Source organism: Podarcis muralis, chromosome 9 (assembly GCF_964188315.1).
Source record: "Podarcis muralis chromosome 9, rPodMur119.hap1.1, whole genome shotgun sequence".
Classification (NCBI taxonomy): domain Eukaryota; kingdom Metazoa; phylum Chordata; class Lepidosauria; order Squamata; family Lacertidae; genus Podarcis; species Podarcis muralis.
The window spans coordinates 60,943,133-60,958,917 of NC_135663.1; the positions used below are offsets into that span (position 1 = coordinate 60,943,133).

At 42.8% G+C, this 15,785-nt stretch overlaps 1 protein-coding gene across 3 annotated transcripts in view; it reads right to left on the reverse strand.

The window, feature by feature from the left end:
* Positions 1–5,797: 5,797 nt before the first annotated feature.
* Positions 5,798–15,785, reverse strand: part of KLHL5 (kelch like family member 5) — a 47,125-nt gene continuing 37,137 nt past the window's right edge. For all 3 annotated transcript variants that reach the window (XM_028743102.2, XM_077934383.1, XM_028743101.2), the window contains 5 exons: positions 13,601–13,825; positions 12,182–12,344; positions 10,906–11,118; positions 9,372–9,543; positions 5,798–7,185 (listed from right to left, as the gene is read on the reverse strand). In XM_028743102.2, the coding sequence (XP_028598935.1) occupies positions 7,129–7,185; positions 9,372–9,543; positions 10,906–11,118; positions 12,182–12,344; positions 13,601–13,825 (830 nt within the window). In that variant the 3' untranslated portion in view covers positions 5,798–7,128. The remainder of the gene's footprint in view (positions 7,186–9,371; positions 9,544–10,905; positions 11,119–12,181; positions 12,345–13,600; positions 13,826–15,785) is intronic.

The window sequence follows — 15,785 nt, forward strand, 5'->3', positions numbered from 1 at the left end:
AGTCTTGTGGTAGTACTGACGGTTGATGTAGTCCAACAATTCGATGTAGTCCAACCATGCCTTGTGCAGGTTGGCCCAAGAGAGGAGCATAGAATTGTAGAGTTGGGACCACAAGGGTCATCTATCCCCAGGAATTTCTTTGTCCAGTGTGGGGCTTGAACCCACGACCCTGAGGTTAAGAGTCTCACGTTCTACTGACTGAGCTGTCCCAGTGGATGGCATGCAGAATTCAGCAGTATTATAACCCCCAAGTTGCACATTGGAGAGCTTTGTTTAGGGGGGCAGTCACAAAGGACATTGCGCCCACTATAAAGGTTATGGGGGCTGGGACCAGTTTAGATTCCCACCCAAAACTCCTTACAAAACACTTCCTCATATCGCTGCAAATCCAGTGCTCAGGTTCATGCAGAAGCCTTGTTTGTCCCAAACTGGCTAGATTGAATTACAGTGTTCAAGTTGGATGGGCACCATACAGACAGATATGCCAGCTGGTATCTGTCTTGGATTTGAAATTGTTATAGATGCAGTTGTTTTAATATATGCTTATACTGTCCTGTGAAATCGCTTCAGCATGCTTCATAGAAAGCAATTCATAAATTAAATACTGTATTTTTCGCTCTATAAGATGCACCCGACCATAAGATGCACCTAGTTTTTAGAGGAGGAAAACAAGAAACAAGAAAGCAATGCAAAGCCTCTTGAGTGAAGAGGCAGGAGCACTCCCGCTGTGCTCAAGAGGCTTTGTGTGGCTATCCCTGAAGCCAGGAGAGCAAGTGGGATCGCAGCCTGCATTCGCTCCATAAAACGCACACACATTTCCCCTTACTTTTTAGGAGGGGAAAAGTGCGTCTTATAGAGCGAAAAATACGGTAAGTAATATTTAGTATTTGGTTGGAATGGCTTGCTACATATTGTAGTTTTTATCAATGTACTTTTCCTTTCACAGTGATTTCAACTCCAAATAAATACCCTCCCCCATTTTTCACTCAGATTATGCTACATGGAGAAATGTAAATTATTGGAGAAAGCCTAGTATCTTTTTGAATAACCAGCACTTGTTTCTACATATTTCTTGCAATCTGTATTATAGGAGATCAAATATCTGACTTCTTTCTAAATATGGATGCCAGAGTATAGTCCTTTCAGCAGAGAGAAAGTAAACCTAGTACAGATTAGGATGGTCTCCCTCCTCCACTTAAATCGTGTGTTTTAAGACACATTATTTGTGATGACATACATCAGATAACCTCATTCTTTCTCCCTGAAATTTGGTTTAGACTGTGTGTGATCTGCCTGAAAGGCGCCCGCATTAATTTTTCTAAAAATACATTCTATTTTTAAAAATTGATCGGAGACTACGAATTGGAATCCCATGAATTATATATATTAGTTGAGTTATATATTCATTTTAAGTTCCTGAACGTTCCCCCTAAGAATCAGCATATGCCATTTGTTTAAATGTTACAGTATCAGTATCATTTTAAAAACATCCACTTTTATTTAAGATTTATATGCCCTTCAGCAATGTTTCAAAATGGTTTACAAAAACACCATAATAACCATGTTCTATTAACCATGTCACAGAAGTTAATAGTGAGGGGGAATCCCCATGTATTTGAGATTATTTCCCTTCCATTTGAAGAGCCACTTAAAAACAAGTATTTCATGGTTGTTGTTGTTTAGTCGTTTCCGACTCTTCGTGACCCCATGGACCAAAGCACGCCAGGCACTTCTGTCTTCCACTGCCTCCCGCAGTTTGGTCAAACTCATGCTGGTAGCTTCAAGAACACTATCCAACCATCTCGTCCTCTGTCGTCTCCTCCTTGTGCCCTCCATCTTTCCCAACATCAGGGTCTTTTCCAGGGAGTCTTCTCTTCTCGTGAGGTGGCCAAAGTATTGGAGCCTCAACTTCAGGATCTGTCCTTCCAGTGAGCACTCAGGGCTGATTTCCTTAAGAATGGATAGATTTAATCTTCTTGCGGTCCATGGGACTCTCAAGAGTCTCCTCCAGCACCATAATTCAAAAGCATCAATTCTTCAGCGATCAGCCTTCTTTATGGTCCAGCTCTCACTTCCATACATCACTACTGGGAAAACCATAGCTTTTACTATACGGACCTTTGTTGGCAAGGTGATGTCTCTACTTTTTAAGATGCTGTCTAGGTTTGTCATTGCTTTTCTCCCAAGAAGCAGGCGTCTTTTAATTTCGTGGCTGCTGTATTTCATGGTACTCTTGCCTAAATCCCCGATTGCTTTTAGGAAAGTGTGTGTATAGTTGTGAAGGAATCCTGTCTGTTTAAATTGTGCTTTAATGGGCATTGTGCATTGCATTCTGTTGTGTTGTAATATGCAGTGGAATGTGTTTGATTAGTGAGGTTTTCTGTCTAGTCAGGTGAAAGTTGCTTTAACTGCCATGGCAGATGTTAACTGACAACTGAGGAGCGGTTGGAGGTAGAACTCTCAGTATGCAAAAGGATAGAACATGTGCACATTCTGATTGGTAGTTGCAGGTCTAGAATTCTTGGTTATACTATGTGATTGGCTGCCCTGGCCTGAAAAAGTGAATATATGGCTGGGTGCTGCTAGTCAGTCAGTCAGACCCTGTTGGTTGGTGCTTGGTGGACATCCAGAAGAGAAGGACCGAGAAAGACCTGAGAGGAAGGCAGAGTGGTTTCATGGTAGAACGCTTGCTATGGCATGAATCACTTGATTTAGGCTGAGATACGGCTGCCATACGTCCTGGTTTTCCCGTACACATCTGGGAATTGGACTTCAAAATGGCATCCGGGCAGATTTTCGCTGAATTGGCAAAATGTCCAGGGAAATCTGAATGTATGGCAAGTAGGGTGATTAATTTTATTTTTTAAAAAGCTTTTTAAAAATCCAGAAAAGCCCAAAAATGTGTGGTGTTTGGGGGGGGGGGGAGCACAACTTTGAAAAAAAACAAAACAAAAGCTCAGCTTTTTTGTTGTCTGGATTTTCACTTTTGGGAATACGGCAACCCTAGCTGAGGAGACACGGGGGAATCTGTCTACAGCCAAAGGATGATTCTAGGAAAAGTAGGATTCTAGGAAAAGTAGGTTTGTGGTTCAGTAGGTCAGTAGGGGTGAAACAGAAGCTTCAACTATTTCCTCAGTTAGTGTTGGTGAGGCTTAACTGGGTTAGAATCATAGAATTGTAGAGTTGGAAGGTACTCATCTAGTACTGTAAGGATTATTGGGGTTGCTCGTGCGTAAAGGGTGCTGCTGGATCAGGCAACGTTGCCTGGCTAACCTTTCCTTGGCTGGACAGCCCTTTCTCCGTGGCTGTGTCAGTCGCTGGCAGAATCCGTCAGTGGGCGTTTCCTGAACCTCTTCCAACATAGAAGTTCTTTGACGCCAAGTCTCCTCCTAGCCTCCCTGCGTGGAAGTCTCCTGCGCAGAGTGGGCGTGCCCAACGGAGGTCCTGGGCTCTCCCCACTGGTCTCGGTGGAAGAGTCTTGGAGCCCTCTCTCCGCAGTTCCCCCTTGCTTCCTGGTGTCACTCCTATTACCTTCCTCAAAGGAAGTGTTCTCTCTCCCCCTGCTGGTCCCTTCTCCTGCATCGTCGGGGAGCCGTACCTCCACTCTAGGCTCCGATGGCAGTTCCCTGACAAGTACAATCTGCAAGAGGGTCTTAACAGGGTAACTATAGTAACTTGCTTCCTGAAAGTGTCTTGGGCCAATTACACCTTTTTACTCTGGCTCCAGTGCATTCCTACAACTGGGGTTGGAAGATGAGTACTTGTGACGTTAGCTTCTATCTGATTTAGAAACGTAAGCCACACTGTGGTAAAGCTGAGAGGTGTATATTTGAGATAGCCATTGCATATGACAGCTTCATGGGGAAGAGTGTGCGGTGGGGGTTGCAGCGACAGGGAAAACAAACAGGCAGTACACATAGGAGGTGAAGACATCCCTGCTCCCTCCCTGGTGTAAAGCAACATAAACATGTGAATAGAGACCACCTTACTGCATTTCAAGCCACTAATGTGGGTTTAGAAAGGGTGCAAAATAAACTGTTGGTATTTAAAGGGATAGAAGCAAGGTGAGTGAATGTATACCTGTTTAAAAATTGTATGTATTAATGCTAAATGTTGCTGTCTACTCCCTTCAATCAGTACCCAACCCACCATAAAATTTTGAAACCGGAGGTCCATTTTGACATGCACGCAGATATTTGTTTATCTAGGCTGCCAATATGGCCAACTATCGTTCAGTCTCAAATCTTCCATTCTTGGGCAAGGTGATTGAGCGAGTGGTTGCTGAATAACTCCAGGCACGCCTGGAAGAAGCAGACCGTTTGGATCCCTTCCAGTCAGGATTCAGGCCTCATCATGGGACTGAAACTGCCTTGGTCGCACTGGTCGATGATCTCTGGCGGGCTAGGGACAAAGGTGAGAGCTGTTTCCTAGTTCTGCTGGATCTCTCAGCGGCTTTTGACACCATCAACCATAACATCCTTCTGGATCGTCTAGAGGGGCTAGGAGCTGGGGGCACTGTTATACAGTAGTTCCGCTCCTTCCTCCTAGGCCATGTTCAGAAAGTGGTGGTGGGGGATGAGTATTCAGACCCCTGGGCTCTCACTTGTGGGGTGCCTCAGGGTTCTGTCCTCTCCCCATGCTTTTCAACATCTACATGCAGCCGTTGGGAGAGATCATCAGGGGGTTTGGGCTGGGTATTCATCACTATGCGGATGATACCCAGCTCTACCTCTCTTTCAAATCGGAATGAGTGAAGGCGGTGAAGGTCCTGTATGAGTGTCTGGAGGCGGTTGGAGGATGGATGGCGGTTAACAGATTGAGGTTGAATACTGACAAGACAGTAGTACTGTTTTTGGGGGACAGGAGGCGGGCGGGTGTGGAGGACTCCCTGGTCCTGAATGGGGTAACTGTGCCCCTGAAGGGCCAGGTGCGCAGCCTGGGAGTCATTCTGGAGGCAGAATGGAGTGTCCATGGAGGTACAGGTCAATTCTGTGTCCAGGGCAGCTGTTTATCAGCTCCATCTGGTACGCAGGCTGAGACCCTACCTGCCCGCAGACTGTCTCGCCAGAGTGGTGCATGCTCTGGTTATCTCTCGCTTGGATTACTGCAATGCGCTCTATGTGGGGCTACCTTTGAAGGTGACCCGGAAACTACAACTAATCCAGAATGCGGCAGCCAGACTGGTGACTGGGAGCGGCTGCCAAGACCATATAACACCGGTCTTGAAATCTCCCAGTACGTTTCCGAGCACAATTCAAAGTGTTAGTGCTGACCTTTAAAGCCCTAAACGGCCTCGGTCCAGTATACCTGAAGGAGCGTCTCCACCCCCATCGTTCTGCCCGGATGCTGAGGTCCAGCGCCGAGGGCCTTCTGGTGGTTCCCTCGCTGCAAGAAGCCAAGTTACAGGGAACCAGGCGGAGGGCCTTCTCGGTAGTGGCACCCGCACTGTGGAACGCCCTCCCACCAGATGTCAAAGAGAAAAATAACTACCAAACTTTTAGAAGACATCTGAAGGCAGCCCTGTTTAGGGAAGCTTTTAATGTTTAATAGGTTATTGTATTTTAGTGTTTTGTTGGAAGCCGCCCAGAGTAGCTGGGTACTGGTTATGATACTTAGCTTTTGTGTGTGTGTACTGCTTACTTGTATGAATAAGGCATCACAAAATCATTTGTAAAATGATAACATACAGGACAGGACTTATACACTGAAGTAGAATGCCACTTCCCCTTTAAACTAATAGTTAATTGTGGACTTCAAAGTTCAGAACTGTATTAAAAAATTACAAGTGTGCAAAGACTATTTGTCAGACACATTCCATTTACTTTCAGAAAGAAAGAAATCCTTTAGTTTACATATTCAGATTTTTTCAAGATAAAGTACAACAGAATGTTACATAACATATTTGAACATGTAAGAAACAAGGCACAAAAGAAAATATAAAAGTTTCATAGAGCACTTGGAACACCCAAGTAATTCTGAGTAGTGTAACAAGTCAACATAAGGCAAATACTAAAGAAAATCTATTACAGTATTAAATAATTTAGTTACGCAAGTCTGATCCTTGGAAAGACTGTCAGTCTTTTTGGAAGTAGCTGAGCACCCTGAAAGGATGCACCAGCTGTAGGGTAATGCCCACTTTTTGCTAAAGGAACGCTTGCTAAAAATGGCACGAGTTTTCACCTTATAAAAGTGTATTAAGATTTGTGCAAACTCCTCTTTCAAAGTAAATTAAAGTTAGCTACATATAATTTCAGATCATGGAATGCTTCAGAAACCACACATGAAAGTCACTTTTAATGATGCATTAGAATGCACCCCCCAACTCCAACTTCTGAATTTCTTTCAGGAAGAGATCCACTCAGTGAAACTGCAATCAGGCTCAGAAAGATGAAATGATATATAAATATTTATAGAATAGAGAAAGTTCCATAAAAGATTAGAAAATCCAGTAAGTGTGGTGGACGCTGAAAAGCTCTTGAAGAAAGTATCCTATAGAACAAACACTTCCATAGCATACTAAGACAGTAATTAAAGTGAGGCTTTGGTTAAAAAACAAAGGCTGCAAAATGTCGGCTGTGGTGAGAAGAGTTCAAGCATCAAATGTATAGCATTTCCCACGCAAGAGGTACCCTTGATACTCTGATTCCATCTGCATTTGGTTTGTCTTTGTACCATGTAAAAATAGTAACAATAATATTCCAATAGTCAAGACAAATTATTTGGAATGAAAGCAATGTCAATATCTGCATCCTGAACATGCCAAAAACATATATGGAAATGGAAAGGAAATGGTACTGTGCCCAGGCTTATTATAACAAAGAGCCCAGGGCCTCCTAGAGCAAAAACCAAAATTTGTAAGCGCCAATTATTTTTCAGTTGCCGCATTTCTAATGTAACCTGCCAGCTGGCTGCAGAGTATTCCATTACAAATAAATGTACATAAATTGCATTACTCATTTTTAAAAAGTGCATAATGTTGGTCCGTTTTTAATTAAAAAACATTTTAGCTAATGGATTAAGACCAAACTCTTTGCCCTGTGAAGATACACAGTACCTTATATGATTATAATTTAGTAACTTGGGGGCACCCCCCCCCCGAGTCTATAGAAGAGAAGGATATCTTTGTAATTAGAGCTTTACAGTCACGACACATGCCCCAGCTCTTCCGAGGCACAACGGTGCAACCTGGAATGGTGACAAGAAGGTGGAAAAGGGTCAGTGACAAAGCACGCTTGCTAGAGTCGCAAATATTTTATTTAAAAAAATTAGAGCCACAGTAATATGAATGTTAGGGACGCGGGTGGCGCTGTGGGTAAAAGCCTCAGCGCCTAGGGCTTGCCGATCGAAAGGTCGGCGGTTCGAATCCCCGCGGCGGGGTGTGCTCCCATTGCTCGGTCCCAGCGCCTGCCAACCTAGCAGTTCGAAAGCACCCCCAGGTGCAAGTAGATAAATAGGGACCGCTTACTGGCGGGAAGGTAAACGGCGTTTCCGCGTGGTGCGCTGGCTCGCCAGATGCAGCTTTGTCACGCTGGCCACGTGACCCGGAAGTGTCTCCGGACAGCGCTGGCCCCCGGCCTCTTAAGTGAGATGGGCGCACAACCCTAGAGTCTGGCAAGACTGGCCCGTACGGGCAGGGGTACCTTTACCTTTACCTTTTTAATATGAATGTTGAGCAAGAGAACGAATCACTTGCTACCTGTTTTTCAATCAGCGCTTAGTTTGAGCCAGAGGTCACCTGGACTCAACCCCATCGTTTTTAAAATATAATGTCAAAGCTCAATTATATAAATTATGGAGCAGGATATTAATACAGGGCATAGGTTTCCTGTTAGCAGGGACAGGAAGATTATACTTTTTATGTCACCTTTTGCATACATCAGATCAAGGGTACACTACCTTCTAGGATTTCAGGGGCCATATTCCAGCCATGGTTAGGGTCACAGAATCATAGAGTTGGAAGGGACCCCAGGGGTCAACTAGTCCAACCCCCTGCAATGCAACAATCTCAACTAAAGTATCTGTGGCAGATGGCCATTCAACCTCTGTTTAAAAACCTCCAACAAAGGAGAGGATCTACCACTTCCCAAGGGAGTCTGCTCCACTAACAGCTCTTACTGTTAGAGAGCTCTTCTTTCCAGGGGTAAAAATGGACAGAGCAACTCTGTTCTTCATTCAGGCAAGCAAGAGGCATTACCAGAGTTCAAGGATATATTCCATCCAGGCAAAAAGGTGGAGGATGCATGGCCAAGGAGAAGCTGTGGCCAGAGAGAGGCTTGGACAACTGCATTTAGCCCCTGGGCGTGAGGTGTCCCCACATTAAAATTATTCTGCTGGGTTTACAGAGAAAAACTTGATTACTTAGCTAGAACAAAAAGAGCAACTTCTAAGTTTAGATTTCATTTGCACTTTCCAGTGGCAGCCACTGGATATGAAGTGGCTACGTATCCTGGGGCAGATGGTAAGGTTTGCTCTGTGCGCCCAAGTTGGATAAAAATGCGAGCGATTCTGCATCTATGTAGAATGCTTGCACCACATAACTGCTGTCACATACAGATGGTGAATATTTGAGATATGGAATCAGTTTTTTTTTTTTTTGGTAGGCTTGAGTTCCAGTACTTCCCATTTTAAATAATCATATTTCCCTTTTCTTCCACCTTTCTTTCAGAAAGCTTGTAGGAAAGGACAGAGACTTGGTTGCACCAGGAAAAGAAGATGTTTGCCATGCTGCTCAAATCATATGTAGGGAGGGGCAGGAAGTAGCAGAACAATCAGAAGTCTGTTCATGATGGATGGCTCAGTCAGTGGAGCATGAAACTCTTAATCTCTGGGTCATAGGTTGAAGCCCCACATTGGGCAAAAGATTCCTGCATTGCAGGGGTTTGGACTAGATCATTGTTTCCCAACCTTGGGTCTCCAGCTGTTTTTGGACTACAATTCCCATCATCCCTTACCACTGGTCTTGCTAGCTAGGGATGATGGGAGTTGTAGTCTAAAAACAGCTGGAGACCCAAGGTTGGGAAACACTGGACTAGATGACCCTCAAGGTTCCTTTCAGCCCTACAGTTCTGTGATTCTTATTTACACATGGTTTCACTCACTCACCTGGGATGACTGAATTTGAGCTGAAGGCAGGCTTCCAAAAGAGGCTGAGATTACTCTTAAAAACAGCAACATTTGAACACTGATGTTGCCTTCTACTAACTGAGATGATGGAGCCAACTACCTGCTATTGACTACTATGACTTGGAGTGGCCCTTCCAAGGTCACAGAGAGCTCTGCCAGCCAGACTTGCTATGGGAGCACCTTGAACAGAAGATGCCAGAAATTTAACCCACCATTGATATATGAACCCTCCAAACCTTAAGCAATACCTGTGTCCACTCATTTGTCTGGGGGTCATAAGACTCCACCGTGTTAAGGTAGGTCTGTCCGTCATATCCCCCAACAGCATACAATCTGTCTCCAAGAAGGCAGACTCCCACTGCATCTCTGCTGATGCTCATGGAAGCTACGGCAGTCCACATATCAGTTTTGGGATCATACCTGAATTAAAAACAACAGCATAAGGGTTAGTTCCATATGTCTGAAGTTCTGCCAAGAGAGTATTATATATGCTATTCTAATTTTTCCTGTTACTCCACACCCTGTATAGTATTTCAGAACTTCTTCTGACGGATTTCATTGTAACTTCACCTAGATCTTTTGCTTTCTTTCATCACTGTTGGTACCGTTCTTACACATACACAGACCCTGTTTGGAAGTGCATTCCCGGCAAGCTATTTGTCAAATTGAGAACATGTTCATCCTACCCCTTAACACATTTATCTGAATCAGCTTAATCCACACTTCCCCATTTTGTCCAAAATGAAGATCTGTGGTTTAATGCCACGGTCCGACATAATGTTTTCAGACATTGAGCCACATCTCCCCATTCTGGACATACAGTGGTGCCCCGCGAGACGAATGCCTCGCAAGACGAAAAACTCGCTAGACGAAAGGGTTTTCCGTTTTTTGAGTTGTTCCGCAAGACGAATTTCCCTATGGGCTTGTTTCGCAAGACGAAACGTCTTGCGAGTTCTTGCGAGTTTGTTTCCTTTTTCTTAAAGCCGCTAAGCAGTTAATAGCCGCTAAGCCGTTAATAGCCGCTAAGCCACTAATCCGCTAATAGCCGTGCTTCGCAAGACGAAAAAACCGCAAGACGAAGAGACTCGCGGAACGGATTAATTTCGTCTTGCGAGGCACCACTGTAATAGAGAACTGTAGTTTTAAGCTAACCAAGATATGAATACAAATAGGAGAGCAGAGGAATGAAAGCACAGGCCCAGTACTCATTGCCAGCTTACTAAACTGACTTAGCAAGCCAGGAATCTACATCTGAGTTGGGCGAGACGTATGATAGATTCTCTTGTTGCAGACTGCTTCTGAAAACAAATTCTTTATAGAATTTGACATCTCTCATGTAATTTCTTTTTTGCTGCTTTATTTTTAAAATTAATATCCTCCATAGAATTTGCACTTCTGTTTTGGTTAACTAATGTCTTTGTTTACTGACATTCTGACCCAAGTTGGTGGATTTTTACTACTATCCTTTTGGTTAACAGCATCTTGCCCAAAGCCACACAACAAATTTCCAGTTGTGGTGGAACACAAACCCTGGCCCATGCCAAATCTCTCTGAATGGTGTCTCTTGCAACTGTTCTACAAAAATTGCTACCATTGCAGAAATACTCCAAATCAATTGCTTCTACATAACCTGTATCTTTTACTTTTTACCTCCTTTTCTGCATCCTCCTGCACTATATGCTCAAGTGCTAAATGCAGATAATTTTAGGGTGCTGTAAATGAGGAAAATGGGACAGCGAGAACCTTAAGTATCTTCATAGCAACACTTTATTACATTAATACCTTTCCACACAGTCAGACAGCCTGGATGTCAAGTTAGAAGCTGGTGCATCATGGCCTCCAATAGCATAGAGAAACCCATTCCAGGTGGTTACCCCAACGCCACCTCTTCGTTTTGACATCTGAGCACAGAGTGTCCACTTGTTAGTATGAGGATCAAAGCATTCTACAGATTTGAGACAAGAACTTCCATCTCGACCACCAACTGCATATAACCTGTAAGCATACAAATACATGTATGAAATACTTTCTGAACACACACACAAAAGAGTCAAGCAGGCATTGAATTAGATGGCTTACTGCGGAATAAAAATAGCATTAAGTCTAACACTTTAAAATCTTCCTCAGGGACAACGAAATCTGCTGCTGCCATTGCTTCAAAGAGAACTCTCTTGGGATCCTATTTCTGAAAGAGTAAGTCTCACCCATTTTCTGATGCTTTTCTTAAAACCTACCTACAATTTCTCAGTAACAAAGTAGTAGTTTTAAACAACAGCTTTGTCTCAGTTCATTTCCACCTCAGTAGGTGGTGCAGCTTGTCCTTTGATGTTGAAAGTAATAATGTAATTCTAACCACATTTATGGGCTCATTTATACAATAGATTTGAAAGTTTTATATATGTTACATTTCTCATCCCATTACTTGTGTGGTCCTTTTCTATTTCTAAATAACGATGCAATTTTTTTTGAAAATATCAAAAAAGGTAGCATATAATTTAGGAAAAAGTGCATTATAAAAAACAACAGGGTTTTCCACAATGAGAGCTATTCCGATACTTCAAGGAAGGAATAATATTTCTCAGAAAAAACAAGAGCTTGTTTATTTTCTTCCCTAAAATGGATAAAATTGTCAGTTTCTCTTCAGCCTTCTTACTGCTAAAGACAATTGCTTATATTACCGTTTGAGTTGTCAGGATTTTATGCAGCATTATCAATTTGTTATTAAAAATACATTGCTAGATTTGACTAAGTCAAATTACTGGAACCATTTCTAGGACAAAAGAAGTCCTGCCTGCAGTCCTGAAACTATTAAACATCCAAGAGGAAATTAACAGTAAGGATTTAATGAGCACTGGATGTTTCCTGATACCCAATGAATATTTTAACAAGAAGCGGATAGGACAAAAACATGCATACACAGCATCATTCAAAAGCCTGACACTCTGAACTTCTGGTAGATGACATCATTCCAGTGTTACTAAATTTCCTTTATATATATGAGTTTTGAGTAAAATGTTGTGGAACATTTGCCCTTATTTCTCTCTTTAGTCCTACTTACTTTCCACTTAATACTGCTACACCCACTGTGCTCCTTGGGGTTGACATGCTAGCCACAAAGTTCCACTGGCGTGCCTGTGGATCCCATCTTTCGACGGTATTCAGATAGCTCCAGCCATCATGTCCTCCTACAGCATACATAGGACCTTCCAGTACTGCCACCCCTTTGAGTTAAGAAGACACTATTATTTCAGAATGTGAAATGGCCCAATTGTTTATGACATACCGCAGTGGTTTCAAACGGTCACATCATCAAAAATGCTTTCCTCATTTATTTTTCTGATGAGGAAATCAGAACTAGGGCTTCTACAGTATATTTTGAGACTCAGATGAAACCCTGGCCAAACTATTGAAAGGCATCCTACAATACATTCAACATCTTGTCCATCCGTATCTCCACTACATTACAACATATTTTCAAAGGAACATTCATTCATTTCTTTAGTAATTAATTCATTATTTTTATGCCAAAGGAACCGAGGCTGCAATGTTTATGGGGATGGATAAACTGCCTCTCAGGAAAGCCTGCCTACTGTCATTGATCACCTCATTTAAGAATCCTGATAATTTTGCCCCAAAGTTCAAAAGCCGCTGATGTACAGGAACAGAGAAACACTTGAGCCTTGAAAAGCAGACATATCACAATATTTCTATAATATCTATGTTCTGCAACTGCCAATTAAGAATATGAAAACTCTTTGGTCCCTCACTCAAAATTAATGAAAAGGGAAAAAGCAAAAAAAAAAGGATCATCTCTTGGTTTTGGAGCCATTAGGTTTTGACTGCTATAATGTTTCCAGTCTTCTTTCTGTCAAAAGAAGGTCCAGTGACTTTCTCCCACTCTTCAAAGGAAAGTCAATCTCAATACAGTGGTACCTCGGGTTACATACGCTTCAGGTTACATACGCTTCAGGTTACACACTCCGCTAACCCAGAAATAGTGCTTCAGGTTAAGAACTTTGCTTCAGGATAAGAACAGAAATTGGCTCCGGCGGCACGGCAGCAGCAGGAGGCCCCATTAGCTAAAGTGGTGCTTCAGGTTAAGAACAGTTTCAGGTTAAGAACAGACCTCCGGAACGAATTAAGTACTTAACCCGAGGTACCACTGTATTGGGGGGGGGGGGGTTTAAGATGCCGTATAAAAAGTGTCTCAGAGAACCGCACATACCACATACCTACATGCAATATAGTGGCCATACTTTTACTTCCCAAGAATGACACATAAGAAAGCATAATGCTGGAGATGGAAATTAAATTAAAACCTTTAAAGTTTGTTTCTGATTTTTGTCTGTTACAAATTACCTACTACTGATATCGAATGTACCAAAGAAGCCCAAGTAGCAATTTCAAGGAAGCATGTCATTGAAATGAGCTGATCACACCACAAATCTTGCTTTTAGTTATAAAAATAGATACATACCCAGACCATGTCGGTGAGTGGACATAGGTGGCATCACACTCCAAGTTTTTGTTTTTGGGTTGTAACACTCCACCGTATTCAGTGTTTTCAGTCCATCTCTACCACCAACAACATACAACTTATCATCTAATACTGCCACTCCAAATTGTAGTCTTCTTCCATTCATATTTGCTACAGGAGTCCACATATTGGTACGGAGATCATACTTTTCAATGCTTGTTGCTCCTTAGCAGTAGTATAAAATAATATTAATTTAAAAACTCAAATCTTTGTGATCGCTGTCCACAAAAATACAATAGATTTGGTTCAGATAGTGATAAACAATCTGATTACTTCTTTAAAAAAATTATTATTCCCAACATACACACACGATACATTAGTTCTCATGTAGTTTCAAAGTGCATACTTGAGATGTGATGTCAATAGCGATTACATAAATAAGGTTCCAAATAATCATTTGCTAAATATTTTGTCCTACCAAATCTGAACTGAATGTTAACAACAATTTATGGGCAGATATAAAATCAACTAGTTTGTAGAACTGTGATCTGTCTCACTTTCCTGGAATTTATATTTGCTCTCTCCTCAATATGTGTAACATAATTTTTTCATTCATGCAATATGAAATATGAAATACTAACTGAAGCTAGAAAGAAAATGTTCTGCAAGTTCAGCTGTATATTCAGAATCCATATTCAACACAGCATGAAAGGTCACTTATGCAATCATTACAAGAACTTTTAAATAAAATACTTTAGTAACTAGTAATTATTTAAATATACTGAGATAGCTTTGGTTTTTTTGAACTACGAATACACAGCATTGTTTGTACACACCTTTATTACCAGTATTAATTTCTAGGATTATTTTTTTGTCTTATTTCATTGAATATTTGTGTGCACAGAGGTGAAATAATATCATATAATAATTTACTATACAGTGGTGCCTCGCAAGACGAAATTAATCCGTTCCGCGAGTCTCTTTGTCTTGCGGATTTTTCGTCTTGTGAAGCACGGCTATTAGCGGCTTAGCGGCTATTAGTGGCTTAGCGGCTTTAAGAAAAAGGAAACAAACTCGCAAGAACAAGCAAGACGTTTCGTCTTGCGAAGCAAGCCCATAGGGAAATTCGTCTTGCGGAACGACTCAAAAAACGGAGAACTCTTTCGTCTTGCGTGTTTTTCGTCTTGCGAGGCATTCGTCTTGCAAGGTACCACTGTAACTTCTTTTTCACTTGCATTTTTTCTTAATCAAAACAGGCAAGCTTGTTGAACTTGATTAAGGTAAGGCTGGTATATTTTCACCAATAATATAACGGCCATCATGTGGTTATGTTTCTATTGATCATTTATTAGATTAAGAAAGATATGAGATTGTAAAAGCAATGAGAAGTTCTGCATCCATTTTGTAAGCCTAGGTGTGCTACTTTCATGGAACACATACATTCCAGCAAGCTGAACCCTTCAGTTCCACCCACCCAAACCCCACCCTCATTTATTTCAGGTGGGTTTACAGGAAGGGGGGGGATTACGTGGTTCATATACATTTATATGTTCATACTTAATCTTATTACTATAAGCCACCAATATTTTAAACACAGTTGCATAGTGCTTCATAGATCTTCCTTTGGGGGGAGGTGGGGGAGGGGAGAGAAGAGAACAGGGTGGTACAGTGGTGCCCCGCAAGACGAACGCCTCGCAAGACAGAAAACCCGCTAGACGAAAGGGTTTTCCGTTTTGGAGGCGCTTTGCAAAACGAATTTCCCTATGGGCTTCCTTCGCAAGACGAAAGCCCATAGGGAAATCTCCGGGACAGCGGGGAAGCGCAGCGCGTCTTACCCACTGTCCTCGGACCTCCTCCGAAGGCTGGTGGTGGGGCGGAGAGACCTCCTCCCGCCGCCAGCCTTCGGAAGGCTCCTCCGAAGGCTGGCGGTGGGGCGGAGAGACCTCCTCCCGCCGCCAGCCTTCGGAGCAGCCTTCCGAAGGCTGGCGGTGGGGCGGAGATACCTCCTCCCGCCGCCAGTGGCGGTGGGGCGGAGAGACCTTCTCCCCGCGCCAGCCTTCGGATGGCTGTCCTGAAGACTTGTGGTGGGAGGAGGGTTTTCCTTCCCACCGCCAACATTCAGAATGCTGTTCTGAATGTTGGCGGTGGGGAGGAAAAACCCTCCTCCCACCGCAAGCCCCGGGAA